This window comes from Octopus bimaculoides, chromosome 13 (genome assembly GCF_046866305.1).
Source record: "Octopus bimaculoides isolate indiv1 chromosome 13, ASM4686630v1, whole genome shotgun sequence".
Taxonomy (NCBI): Eukaryota; Metazoa; Mollusca; class Cephalopoda; order Octopoda; family Octopodidae; genus Octopus; species Octopus bimaculoides.
In genome coordinates, this window is record NC_142940.1 from 55,238,610 (window position 1) to 55,253,609 (window position 15,000).

The 15,000-nt window shown below is 40.4% G+C and overlaps 1 protein-coding gene and 1 long non-coding RNA gene across 17 annotated transcripts in view; one reads left to right on the forward strand and one right to left on the reverse strand.

Moving 5' to 3' along the window:
- Positions 1 to 15,000, reverse strand: part of LOC106867546 (proton channel OtopLc) — a 271,069-nt gene that overhangs the window by 155,096 nt on the left and 100,973 nt on the right. The window contains exon 1 of one of the 14 annotated variants that reach the window (XM_089361825.1): positions 6,709 to 6,982. The exons of 12 other annotated variants lie outside the window; for them this stretch is intronic. In XM_089361825.1, the coding sequence (XP_089217951.1) occupies positions 6,709 to 6,800 (92 nt within the window). In that variant the 5' untranslated portion in view covers positions 6,801 to 6,982. Of the gene's footprint in view, positions 1 to 6,708; positions 6,983 to 15,000 lie in introns of those variants that run through there. One more of the 14 variants, XM_052972488.2, reaches the window with a different exon arrangement.
- Positions 1 to 15,000, forward strand: part of LOC128249300 (uncharacterized) — a 141,585-nt gene that overhangs the window by 4,963 nt on the left and 121,622 nt on the right. The gene's annotated exons all lie outside the window — the stretch shown is intronic.

Genomic DNA, 15,000 nt, shown 5'->3' on the forward strand with positions numbered 1-15,000 from the left:
TGTCCAATCTGCAAAGGATCCAAATTTCAAAAGCATCCAAATTTTTCACCATAGTTGTGTACATTCTCCAAGTTTCCATCCCGTAAAGGACAATCGGAGCCTTAATTTTAGATGCAGTGTTATGTCTTATGAAGTGAAGACATTTTCCCCTTCTTATGCCAATGATAACCCAAATAAAAGCGATGCAACAAGTAATACAAATACCTATTTCTGTGTACACTGGATAATTCTCAGTCTCTCCACTCAGACTTGAATATATTTCACTGACAGGCATCTAATAATATCGAAAGATGAATGTTACTGTCGCTAACTGACTTTACAAACCAGATCCTTTATAATTTACATTACCCACATTATCTAGAGACTTCGATCAGCAGATCATATTTGATTGTTCTTTTTAAGGACTTTACCCCACACACATTCAAGAGGAAGGTTTTATATACTTGTTCCTTGGATAACCTCAGGTGATAAAAGTTTTTCATCTTAATGTATTATATATGAGACATTCGTATTTCAACTGGAGTTCGGTGGCTTTAGGAAGAGATGTGTTCTGGGGCCGGGGGATGAAAAGCTTTTCTGGAGAAGAAGGATTGGTTGGATAAGTATTTAGCGCAAATGTTGGAGCTGGCTGAGTAAACGGAACAGAAATGGTTGCATATGATGGGCCTGAATGGCAATGTTATCAGCTTTCTGAAACACTGAACCAGTTTTAAACTGTTATGTATCAGCTTTCATCTTACATCTGAAGTTTTGAACCAATGTTGGTCGATTGGGACGGCTGACACGTCTCACTTGCAACGAATTCTTTATTCTTTTCTGGTGTCACAAAAGAACAGAACTGCTTTTTTTTTCTTAACCCTAAGAGCGCTAGCTGCACACAAATGAAATTCTGGCGACGGAATTAACAGATGTCACTGTCACTATACTCTCACTAACACAACAAAGCAACAACATAGAACCACCATATTACTTGTTAATCGATCGAATGTCAGCTGAACGTGTTACACAAAGAGATTTATTCCACATGGCAGACTTTATTGACAGGAGAGTGATAATATAAAGGGGAGAAAACTGGCATTTTCTATTACAATATCTGATAAGCTCTCTCTCTCTCTCTCTCTCTCTCTCTGTATGTATCCATCTCTGTGTCTGTCTGTCTGTCTCTATATATATGTACATACAGGCGCGCGCGCTCACACAGACACACACACACACACACACACACACACACACACACTCACACACACAAACACACATGCAGATATATATACGAAACCCCTGACAGTTTATCCAGCAACGCCTCTATAGAGGGGGTTAGTATATGCTGTCAATGGACACGTTGAACATGGTCGCCCGGCTACGGAAAGAGATTGACAATAATTTAGACACGGTTCAGGTCTAATGAGGACGCTGTTGACGTCACACACACACACACACACACAAACACACACACACACACACTGACCTATAAACAACCGTTTATCACTCGACTGAATCGACAAAGTGGGATTGAGTAGGAATGTGAGAGTGTTGGCGTGTGGCGAAGTGGAGGTTAATAAGTGGACATTTAATAAGTTAAGGTGGATAATTTCGAGATTTATGGCAATCTGGAAGCCGAAAGCTGGTGACATTGATGTCTTTGCAAAGACAGAAAGGTGTTAATTAGAGACGGAAGTGAAACGAACCAATTTCAACTGGGACTGGAAACTGGATCGTCGACTGGTTTCAACCGAGACTCTGCCGGCAGCAAGATGGATTCACCATTTTATTTACCACAAGGGTATCAATAAAACATTCTGCATTTCTCGGTGTCGTTACAAGTATTTGAGAGAGAGAGAGAGAGAGAGAGAGAGGGAGAGAGAGAGAGAGAGAGAGAGAGAGAGATAGAGAGAGAGAGAGAGAGAGAGAGAGAGAGAGAGAGAGAGAGAGTGTGTGTGTGTGTGTGTGCACTTTTCTATATGCTTAAATGCATGTATTTGCTTGTCAGCTGCTCCAATGTGTGTCTAAGTTATATATAAGATATATATGTGTGTGTATATGTGTCCGTGCGCACGTGCATACACACACACGGATATATACAGATACATATCTCTCTCTATACATATATACACATATATATATACCTTTTGTGTGTGTCTATATATATATATATATATATATATATATATATTTACGTATATATATACATATATATGTATATAAATTTATATATAGAAATATGAGTGCATTTCCGCACAAACGCACACGTATACACACATACTAAAACACACACATACATACTCACTAATGCACACACACATACACACACGCATGTACATAAAATATGACTGAGCGTGCAGGTCATGTGTACGTTGTACATACGCATTTAAGTATTTTTATGTGTATATGTCGGCGATATCTAAGTGTTCACAAACGTAATATGTGGGTGTTTGCATATATATATATATATATATATATATAGTGTAGTATATTGCCACTTAAGTGTGGCTGACCCCTAGGGGTGGATGTTACTGTTGCTCCTCCTGGGGCTAAAAGCACAGTAACATCCACCCCTAGGGGTCAGCCACACTTAAGTGGCAATATACTACACTTTATCGTGCAGTTACTGTTAATACTTCATTTAGAGAATTAACATTGCTTATATATATATATATATATATATATATATATATATGTAGTGTGTGGGTGGGTGTGCGCGCGCTTGTGTGTGTATATTGTATGCATCTGTGTTCAATAGTGAGTCACAAAACTGAATTAAATCTAAATAAAATTGGCCTCAGTGTGACGTCACGACACCCCACCCCCGCCCTAACAGAAATTAACATCAATCGAAACATATGGGCATGTATGTACGTACGTACGTATGTGTGCATGTATGTGTTTATGTGTATCTGTGCGTGTAGATATGCATATATATCTACGAATGGATGTACGCACGACGTATGCATATACATACATATTCACTCACACACACATATATACGCGCATGTGTGTGTGTGTTTGTGTGTGTGTTTGTTTTTATGTTCAGTTCTAATGAAAACAATTTTACATTAATCTGATAGGTTGCTCTATAATTTTGTAAAGTACAAATTTATTATCCTTATACAAAAAGTGTTGCTGATAGTGACTTTGACGTTTCGATCAATCTCGGCTAGCTAAGTCATCATCGTTCTGTACACACACACACACACACTTACACACACGTGTGTGTGTGTGTCTATAATCACTGCTACCACTCTTATTACAACCACGGATACTACACAAACAACATTAACACAGCAACCACCACAATGGTGGTCGTTGTGTTGGGAGTGTTTGGGTAGTAGTGGGCGATGGTGGTATTATGGTAGTGCTACTGTTGTAGTTATGAATGTGCTGGTGGTGGCGGTGTTGGTGGTGGTGGTGGTGGTGGTGGTGCTGGATTGATGTGTAATTGGAAGACATGATAGATCATTATGGCTACTAAAGTGACATCTTCAGATTCAATTTTACCGGAAGTGAACCCAACACACACGTGACAGCTGCTGCATCTGTAATTGACCCCCGTTGTAGAAGTCATCTGAGGTTAGTGATACAATAACAACAATCGGGTGTACAACATCATCATCATCATCATCATCATCATCATCATCATCATCAGCAGCAGCAGCAGCAACAACAACAACCGTTATATGATTTATCTTTTACTTGTTCCAGTCATTACACTGCGACCATGCTGGGGCACTGCCTGAAGAAATTTTAGCCGAATGAATGGGCCCCAGTACTTTTCTGTTTAAATTTTTTTTTTTATAAAGCCTGATACTTACTCTATTGTCTCTTCTGCTGAACCGCTAAGTTATGGGAACGTAAGCACACCAACACCGGTTGTAATGCAATAGTGGGGAGGACAAACATATACACACACACACACGTATAATATATACGACCGACAGGCTTCTTTCAGTTTCCGTCTACCAAATCCATTCACAAGGCTTTGGTCGGCCCAAGGTGTCTATGTTGAGAATCGGTGACTATGTTGATAAGTAGGGATGTGATCCACAGAGGACCAGCCTCCTTTTGATGTATGATACATGTTCCTGTGTTGGTAATTATACCTGTCCTAAACAAAATGGCATTACTTTTTGATCCAGCCTCGTAATTTGCGGCAAACTTGTTTTGGCTCATTACATTATTAGTTCAAATCTCGCCGAAGGCAACTATGCATTTCAACCTTCCAGGGCCGATTAAATAAAGTACTAGTCAATTATTACCGGGAAAGTCATCACTAGCAGCTATTGGACTGAAAAACACATTTAATTACCAAAATGCAATCATATACGGCGAGATATTTACTTCAGTCACTCGCCAAATGCTAAGATTTTCTTTTACTATCTTTCAGAAAATATCTCAAAGAAACCGTTAGGACATTGCAACTGTTTGACACAGAGACGTAACTGTCTTTTAGAAATATGACAGACGTTGATAGGTCATCGCTAACTGTTTGCCATAGACATGTGACTGTCTTTCAGAAAATATCTCAAAGACACCACTAGGACATCACATCTGTTTGACAGAGATCTGTCAGGACATCGCAACTGCTTGACATAGAGATGTACTGTCTTTCAGAATGCCATTAGAACATCACAACAGTTCGACATAGATAGATATATGACAGCCTTTCAGATATCTTCTGAAAGGCGGTTACATTAGTCATAAGTTTTACACAAGGAAACGAAATGTTTCTCGAAAGAAATCTTACAGAAGATCGTTACAACATCACATCTATTTGATAAAAACCTTTCGCTTAGTAGGAAGATATTTCACAGGCACTGTACAATAGTTACACATCTTACGCTGAGAAAAAGTAGATGACTGAAGCACTAAGTGTAGACGTTAGGACTTAAGTTGTCCTCCTTCATAACTGAAACGAGAGCAGCCTCCTTTATTACTTATCTCAAGATTTCAACTTCTCAGTCTTCCACTAATGCAGTCTCTGGTACTTCACAGAAGCCCACTTGTGTGTACTTAAGTGCCATTCCAAAATAAATAAAGTGCTATATACACACATTTATACACGCAAACACACACACACTCACACACATGCACACACACGCTCACGCACACATATTCACAGGCGTTCGCGCGCGCACACACATACTTATAGGTATAATCTTTATCGTTTTCTTTTATCTTTTACTTGCTTCCGTCATTAGACTGCGGCCAAACTGGGGCACATCTAGAAGAATTTTTAGTCGAATAAATCGACCCCAGTACGCTTTTTATTTTTAACAATTTTAAAGCCTGGTACTTAATCTATCGGTCTATTCTGCCGAACCGTTAAGTTACAGGGACATAAACAAACCAACGCCGGTTGTTAAGCGGTGGGGAGCTGGACAAACACAGACACACAAGATACAAAGACACATACACACAAATATATATACGATGGGCTAGCAAATCCACCCACAAAGCATTGATCGTTTCGAGACTATAGTAGAAGATAGTTGCCCCCAAGGTGGCTCCACGCGGTGAGAGCGAACCCGGAACCATGTGTTTTAAAAGCAAATTTCTTACCACACAGCTACACTTGGGCATAACCTGCACTTAGTGTAATGATAAACGAGCCGGATGTTTATATAAGCAAAAGGAAATATGTTTAAGGCGGCGAGGAAAGGCAAAGTCGACCTCAGCGGAATTTGAACTCAGAACGTAGCGACGGGCGAAATACCGCTAAGCATTTCTTTCAGCGGACTAACGGTTCGGCCAGCTCGCCACTTTTATTGTGATTAATAATGATGTACTTTGTGGAGTAATGTAAGTTAATGTTTCTTAGTCGTTAGGGTGTTGCAATTACGAGATCTTGATTCTTGGTTCCGTTGATCGTATCAGCTGGGACCCTCGTCGTCGTAACTGACGGTGTGCCGCGTATACATATACATACATACATACATACACACGCACGCACACACACACACACACACACACACGCACACACACACACAAAGTGCCGCAGATTGAAAATGGTTTTGCTAGTCAAGATTTAAGTGACATAGAAGAGATGTATCGCAAGATCATTGATAGACGCTAATACCACGAAGGATAAGAATGCTAGCGGACCCAAAGACGCGGTCTTCGGTTGTACGACAGCACCGAGAACATAATAACAACAAGAACAACAAGAAGATCCAGCAAACACCTTGTAAAAGCAAGGCAAACAGTATAGATTTATGTGTGTGTGTGTGAACATATGTACCTACACATATACGCATGTTTATATATATATATACATATAAAAAGAGAGAGAGAGAGAGAGAGAGAGAGAGAGAGAGAGAAAGAGAGAAAGGAGAGAGAGAGACAAAGAGAAATAGATAGATAGATAGATAGATAGATAGATAGATAGATAGATAGATAGGTGTATATACATGTATATATATTCTATTACTTTTAATCGGCAGATGTTATAAAATGATTCAAGGTCCGAGAGTTTCGTGCGCGGCCCTGAGTCGTTTTGTAACCTCTGTCGAGTAATAATAACAACAACAACAACAACAAAAACAACAATAATAATCACACACACTAATGTTTTGAGTTCTACTTTTCCTTCAGTTTGTACTACCAGACCTTTGTATGTATGTATGTATGTATGTATGTATGTATGTATGTATGTATGTATGTGTGCGTGTGTGTATATATTTGTGTCCGTGCAAGAACATGTATTTCTGTACTCACTCGACCAAGGCGTAATCACTGTGGCTGTGTTGGCCATTGACCAGTTGGACGAAGAAATGCCTCTCGGGGTCAATTTGGTATTTATCCTTCATGCTTGTCCAACTGAACTGACCCAGGTTGGGCCAACACTCATCTGTTGCTATGTAACAAGCTCGATAATACGCATCGAATGTGAGTTTTTTTTTTTTTTATTGTTGATGTTGTTGTTGTTGTTTATCACCGTCAAAACACCACCGCCACTCACAACCCACTGGCTATTATTTACCAACTACGCTTGACACCACCACCACCACCACCACAACCACCGCCGCCGCCGTCTCGTGCTGTTTAACAATCGCATTTGCCACCACCACCACCACCACCACCACCACCAGCAACACTACAACAACCAGCACCACTACATCCGTCGCCGCTACCACCACCATCATCAATCACTACAACCACAGCCTCCAATTCCAAATGGTATAACTGGATTAAGCCAGCTAGCTAAGCCATTGTTCTCTGCTTTTGTTGTGGCGGGGATTAAGTTGTTGGTGAGATTTGTGAAGCAAATATTTATAGTTTCAGTATTAATTAATGAAAAGGATAGGTAAGTGTTAAAGAAAAAAAAAAAAAAAAAAAAAAAAAACCCAAATAAGCGTAAAAAGAACCTGATGAATTTTTAATCTGTTAAAAGAGATTACATATTTAGATATTAGTTTTCTTCTTCCTCGCCTCTTCTTCCATCCACATCGTTAGATAATCTCTAAAAGGGATGGGATTGTTATACATCGGCCCCATCCCAGATTCCAGCAAATTATTCATTGGGTTTATCTCAGCTTCCAGCGTCCTGGGCCTGTTCCCATACACGACTTCTAAATATTGCGCATACCCCGTTTCTTTAGGCCTTGCCAAGTGGTTCTCAACCGGGGTCCGTATGACCCTTCGGGGTCCACATGACCCTTCGGAGGTTCACATGACCTTAAGGGTCCACATGACCTTTGGGGGGTCCGCATGACTTTAGGGGGTTCACATGACCTTTGGAGGTCCACATGACCTTTCGGAGGTCCACATAACCTTTGGGGGTCCACATGACCCTTCGGGTGTCCACATGACCTTTGGGGGTCCACATGACCTCAGGGGTCCATATAAGATTTCGTTATTAAAGTTTAGGTGCAATAAATATATAAATATATATATATATATATATATGTATGTGTGTGTTTGTGCCGCCAACATCGCTTGACAATCGATGCTGGAGTAACTTAGCGGTTCGGCAAAAAGAGACCGATATAATAATTATTAGGCTTACAAAGAATACAAATAATAAGTCCTGGGGTGGGGTCGAACTGCTCGACTAAAAGGCGGTGCTCCAGCATGGCAGCAGCCAAATGACTGAAACAAATAGAAGAATAAAAATAACATTTATCTATGCATCTATCTATCCATCGAATCTTCTGTCTGTCTGTCTGTCTGTCTGTCTTTCTGTCTGTCTGTCTGCCTATCTCTGTCTGTCTGTCTGTCTGTCTGTCTCATTCACGCAGATGATACGTCACAATAGCAATGTAGCCGCCATCTCATAGATGTAATAGTGCGTGAGACGAGGAAGATGTTCACTGAAGTGTGACGGCACAAAAGATAACACTTAGAATTAACGTTATCCGCGAAGATATCTTTGGGGATGTATAGCAAGCGCTACCAACACCGTGACCACCACCACCACCACCACCACCACCACTACCACCATAATAACTACCATTATTAGCACTAGTACCTCCACTTCTATCTGACATCACAATACTTTTCAGCACCATAGCACCCCACCATCACCACCACCACCACCACCACCACTACCACCATAATAACTACCATTATTAGCACTAGCACCTCCACTTCTATCTGACATCACAATACTTTTCAGCACCATAGCACCACCACCATCACCACCACCACCACCACCACTACCACCATAATAACTACCATTATTAGCACTAGCACCTCCACTTCTATCTGACATCACAATACTTTTCAGCACCATAGCACCACCACCATCACCACCACCACCACCACCACTACCACCACCACCATCATCACCTCCCCCCCCCTGCAGTGCGCGTGGTTGTATGTTAGAAGTCGCTAGAGATGTCCATCATGATTTCCAAACACTTGACCACACATTGTTATGGTCCGTGAAGTTTGACCATGCGTACTGTTTTGCCCTGAGCGGGGGTGATGGGGGTGAGGGGGAGGGAGGAAGAAGAGAGTGAGTGGTCAGTGTCGACAGACGAGAGATTGTTCGGAAATACAGTATATATATATAATCAGTGAGGGTGCTCAGCGCGCGATCGTAAGGGTGTGAGTTCGATTCTCGGCAGCGCGTTGTGTCCTTGAGCAAGACACTTTATTTTTAAATTTTTTACTTGTAATTCAAAAGAGCTAGCCATGCCACATTCTGTGTATGTGCCTCTCTCTCCCTGAGAACTACGTTAAGAGCACGCGTGTCTGTGGAGTGCTCAGCCACTTGCACGTTAATTTCACGAGCCGGCTGTTCCGTTGATCGGATCAACTGGAACCAATCGTCATCATAACCGACAGAGCGCCGGTTATTTTTCCTTTCTTTTTTTTTATATATTACCACCCCTTCAGTAAGATTCTAAATCAATTTTACAGACGAACTGTTGATAGGATTTCGAGTCCTACTAAAGTCAATCGGCAATATCCTTTCTTACTATAGGCACAAAGCCTGAAAGTTGGGGAAGGGGACCGGTCGTAACTGGTACTTTTTTAATCGACCCGGAAAGGATGAAACGCAAAATCGACCTTGGTAGAATTTGAACTCAGAATGTAAAAACGGACGGATGCTGCTTAGCTTTTTGTTCGGCGTGCTAACGATTCTGCCAACTCGCCGCCTTAGTGTAAATAATAATAATAATAATAATAATAATATGATCCTTTCTACTGGAAGCACAAGGCCTCAAATTAAGAGGGTGGGGACAAGTCGATTACAACGACCCCAGTGTTTCACTGGTACTTAATTTACCGATCCAGAAAGGATAAAAGGCAAAGTCGACCTCGGTGGAATTTGAACTCAGAACGTAAAGACGAAATACCGCTAAGTATTTTGTCCATCATGCTAACGTTTCTGCCAGCTCGCTGCCTTACGACAATCGTTAAAATCGCCAACAGAATCAGTTGACTTTTCGAATTTTCTTTGTTTTTTAGGTATCTCTTTTGCTTTGCTGTTTTTCATTTCTTGTTATCAAATCACTGCCTCGTTCTTCATTCGTTATATTATTATAAAGCATTTTCGCTACATCTCAGGACATCGTCGTCGTCGTCGTCATCATCATCATAATTGTCATCATCATCATAATTGTCATTATCATCATAATTGTCATGATTGTCAACGTCATCATCGTTGTCGTCAGTCATCATCATCATCATTGCTGTCGCTGTCCTCGTCATCGTCGTCATTAGCAACAGTCCCACCACCCCTACCACCAGCACCAGCACCACAACCAGTTCCGCCGCCGCCGCCGCCACCGCTACCACCACCACCACCACCACCACCACCACCACCACCACCACCACCACCACCACCAACATCGCCATCAACATCATGATCTTGATGATGTTCACCATCACGATGTAGAACTAGGCACTATAATCATCACCGCCACTCAGTAAAATATATTAAGACAGGTAGAAGAAAAGTTAAAGTGTCCGTGACGGAGACACGAAACCCTAACTGTCCGTACTACAGATCTGTATCTCTTACATTAACTGAAATGAAGAATCTGTCACTTCTGCTCATCCTTTCTTGCTGATTAATGGCGTCTGCTGTCGTCTGCTGCCGTCTGCCTCCTGTCTTTTCGGCTTACGCACCATGGATGAAATATAGGAGACAGAGAAAACAATCCCGGACTAGCAGAAATCTCTGCTGGGCTTCCGTCATGCTTTGGTAGTTTTATTCCCTATCACACGCACACACACACACACACACACACACACACACACACACACACACACACACACACACACACACACACACATACACACACACTCTCAATGCAACACTATTTTTTCCCTTGAGGCTATTGGACCGACTGAGAAAACTAGAATATACGAAGCGCTGTTGTTTTTTTCCTATTTACACACGTTTATAACAGCGGGCAAGATTATAGAAGAGGTGGTTATATGTATATGTGCCTTGTATGTATAAGTGTGTGTGTGTGTGAATGTGTGTAAGAGAGAGACATACAGACAAGGACGGAGACTGATAGAGAGAGACGGGAAGTGCGGAAACAAAGAGAAAGACAGGGGGAAATCTGGGTGAGGAAATGAGAGATGGAGAAAGAGATGGCGAAGGAAGCGAAAAGAGAACGCTGAATGGTGTAGTCAGATGTTACAAACACTGACCCACATAAATTTAAAATTATTTTATAAAATTAAGATGACAGCTTTCTAAACATCACAAGCGATAAAATTCTATACAAGTTGTTTGCGCTGTGTGTATATGTGCACGTCTGTGTGTACAGATTAAACATATATACATACACATCCATCCATATACATACATACATACATACATACATACATACATACACACAAACATATGTACAGGCATACACTTATATACACAAATATACGTCACACACACACACACGTGCACACGCAAACATTCATATACCTATATCCATATCTATCTATCTATCTATCTATCTATCTATCTATCTATCTATCTATCTATCTATCTATCTACCTACCTACCTACCTACCTACCTATCTATCTATCTATCTATCTATCTATCTATCTATCTATCTATCTATCTATCTATCTATCTATCTACCTATGTGTGTATGTATATATAGATCGCTGACCACGACATTAAAATTTTTTTTTCTCCTTGTTTTTCTCCTTATTTCTTTCTGTTGAAGAGCGTAGCTCGAAACGTCAAAGACTTTCTCTATTCCCGAGTGTTAAACTAATACATCCTTTTGTTGTTTACACCACCTGTCCTCGTTGTTGTTGTTTTTTCGTATATATATACACACATATATATACATACATACATACATACATGTATGTATGTATGTATGTATGTATGTACGTATGTATGTATGTATGTATGTATGTATGTATGTGTGTGTGTATGAGCGTATGTATGAGCATATATGTGTATGCATATTTATGTGTGTGTGTATGCCTGTATGTATGTATGTGTGTATGTGTTGAGAGTAAGAGTTTATCAAAGAATTCTCACGAACGACCGAGACGGTGAAAGACTTTGACATCAAATTAGAATCGAGTTTGGCTTCTGACAACAAGACGACCGAGAAGAAGAGACAGCGAAGGCGTGCGTTTATCACTGGCATCTGTCTTAACTGTACACACTTAATCAGTCTCTGCATAGATGTGTGTGTGTGTGTGTGTGTGTGTGTGTGTGTGTGTGTGTGTGTGTGTGTGTGTACATATGTCTGTGGGTGTGAAGGTATGTCTATGTGTAAATGAACGTTTTGGACCATTTTCTCAGTATTGGTATTGTTGTTGTTATTGTTGTAATAGCGTTAGTGGTGGTAGCATTGATGGTGATGGTAATGGTGGTGTTGGTGGTGTTGGTGTTGGTCATTACTAAACCAGCACTATGAAAGAAGGAAAGCAACAGGGAAAGAAAGGGAAGACAAATGAGAAAGAGAGAGAAAGACAGAGAAAGATAGATGGAGAGATAGATAGAGAGAAAGAGACAGAGCAAGAGATAGATAGATAGATAGATAAAGAGAGAGAGTGTGTGAACAAAGTGATGATAGTTACTAACTAGATGGCTGTTGAGTGTCAAGAAACATGTCTGCATCGCATTGTATACACATTGATGGTATATATATAGAGCTTCATTTTGTTTTTAAAGACTAATAGTCAAGCTGAAGGCTTCACTGGTTCTTGTGAGACTGTCCACGAGGCGTCACAGTTTCCCCTCCTGGTGTATTGCTAATGCAGTGCCGCATCATCTGTAAAAATAGTGTTTCCAATGAATATTTCATATATTTGATTTTCGTCCTTATTTGGGACAGATTGAGCAGTTTCCTGTCTGGTATTGTGTGAAGGGAAACCCTTTCGGTTGATGTTCTGAAGGCGTGATTCAGCATGAAATCGAAAACGATGCTAAATAGCGGTGGACCAAGTATACAACCCTGTTTTACTCCACTACGAAATACTGAAAGCTTCTGAGGAAGGGTCATCAAACAGAATGATGACTTTCATTTCTGTGTGGAATGACCGAACAATCCTAAGTAACCATGGAGGGCACCCGACCATGGCTAGGATTATGAAGAGGCCGTCTCTACTCGAAAGGTCAAAAGGCTTTTGTGAGGTCAAAGAAAGCGAGGAAGAGTAGGTGTCTTTGGTCTCTGTAGTTTTCTTGTGTGTGTGTGTGTGTGTGTGTGTGTGTGTGTGTGTGTGTGTGTGTATGTGTGTGTGTGTGTGTGTTTGTGTGTATGTGTGTGTGTGTGTATGAGTGTGTGTATACGCTTACATGTATCGATTCACATATACATATGCATTCGCTCATATATGTATGTAGTTGTTATAAAAGCACATTCAAATTTTTATATACAGATATAAAAAATAAAAGTAAATGGATCTCAGTCAGCTTCGACGATGAACATTCAGTTGTTCGATCAACTTAATTACCTAATTATTAAATTAGGGTGTATGTGGCTGTGTTTTCCACATGCGCGCGTATTCATCCCGCAAATCCTCAAACAGAACGAGTTTGATGCAGTGTTTGACTGGGATGTACCTTGAATAACAGACACGATCCATCAAACCAGATTCCACAGAGATTCCGTCAGCGTATTTTCTCTCACAAGGCTTGACTCAACTCGGAAATATGGCAAAAAAAAAAAAAAATACTTGCTCAAGATGACAGTAGACACTGGGATTGAACTAGAGAAATTTTTTATAGTGACGTGTGCTTCTTAACCATTCGGCCATACCTGCGTCCACAATTCCTGTTCCGTATCTCCACACATATATTTACATATACACTTACAAACACCAAATACTAAAAATATCTCATTTATTAAATAGGAAATCAATTAACTCATGTGGCAAAATTAATTAATTAGTAAACTTCCTTGGTTAAACTAATAAGCATTTGCTGAACTCCCTTCAGAAATCAACCATACATTCAGGGCATTCGAGTCGAATTTTATTAGCAATAAGTATAAGGTTTCTTTCAGGTCCCCTTCCTCTTGCTTTCTGTATACGTTTATTTTCAATATATACGAACAGTATACATTAAATCCCAGGAAGTGTCCGGGTGTACCCCTATATGCCCCTTTCATAGGTTTTATAGTGTTACATTACCGCCATTATGTATATCACTGTAAAAAAAACAACCACAAACACACACACACACACATATACCGCTCACTGCTCTGATTTACCTGAAAACAAGTACCAACAAAATGCTAATGCGGCCCTCTTTCCCTCTATCAGATGTATCCTAAACGTTCCGCTAAGTTAAGAGCGAAAGGGCCGAGAGAGTGTCTGCGTATTTTTACGATTCTACAGGCATCGACAACGAATAGTAAAAACATGGTACGTACTACGAAGTCATACTCGCTCAGTTATGAAGGAAATTTGGCTGCTATTTTTTATTTGGATGGGTGATCATGTGAAGGCTTCTTTTACCTTTTACTTGTTTCAGTCATTGGACTGTGGCCATGCTGGAGTACTGCTTTGAAGACTTTTAGTCGAACAAATCAACCTCAGTTCTTTTCTTTTAAGTCTAGTACGTATTCTATTGTTTCTTTTGCCGAACCGATAAATTACAGGAACGTAAACAAACCAATACAGCTGTCAAAATCAAACACAGCACAAACACGAAGAACCACATAAACGATGGGTTCCTCACAGTTTCCGTTTACCAAATCCCATGGTTGGTCCGGGGGCTACAGCAGAAGACTTTCTCAAGATGCTGCGCAGTGGGACTGAACCGAAAACACTGCGACTGCAAAGGGAGCATCTTAACCACACAGCCATTGCATTTAATTATAGCTTAAAACCATCCCTTGCCCCTCCGGCAACAAAATAACAACAAAAAAAAAAACAAAAAAAAAACCCCCAGAGGGAACGTCATATTTCTTATGGGGCGGGGGTGAGATTTTGGGTCGAGGTAAATGTTTGCTTTTCACTTGGTTAATGTTGGTAATTAACTAATATTTGCAATTAGTATAATTTGGTGTAATTCCTTCTTTTTTGTTTTCAAGTTTCTTGAGATTAATTTGGTTTTAATTTCTTTGCATTCATCA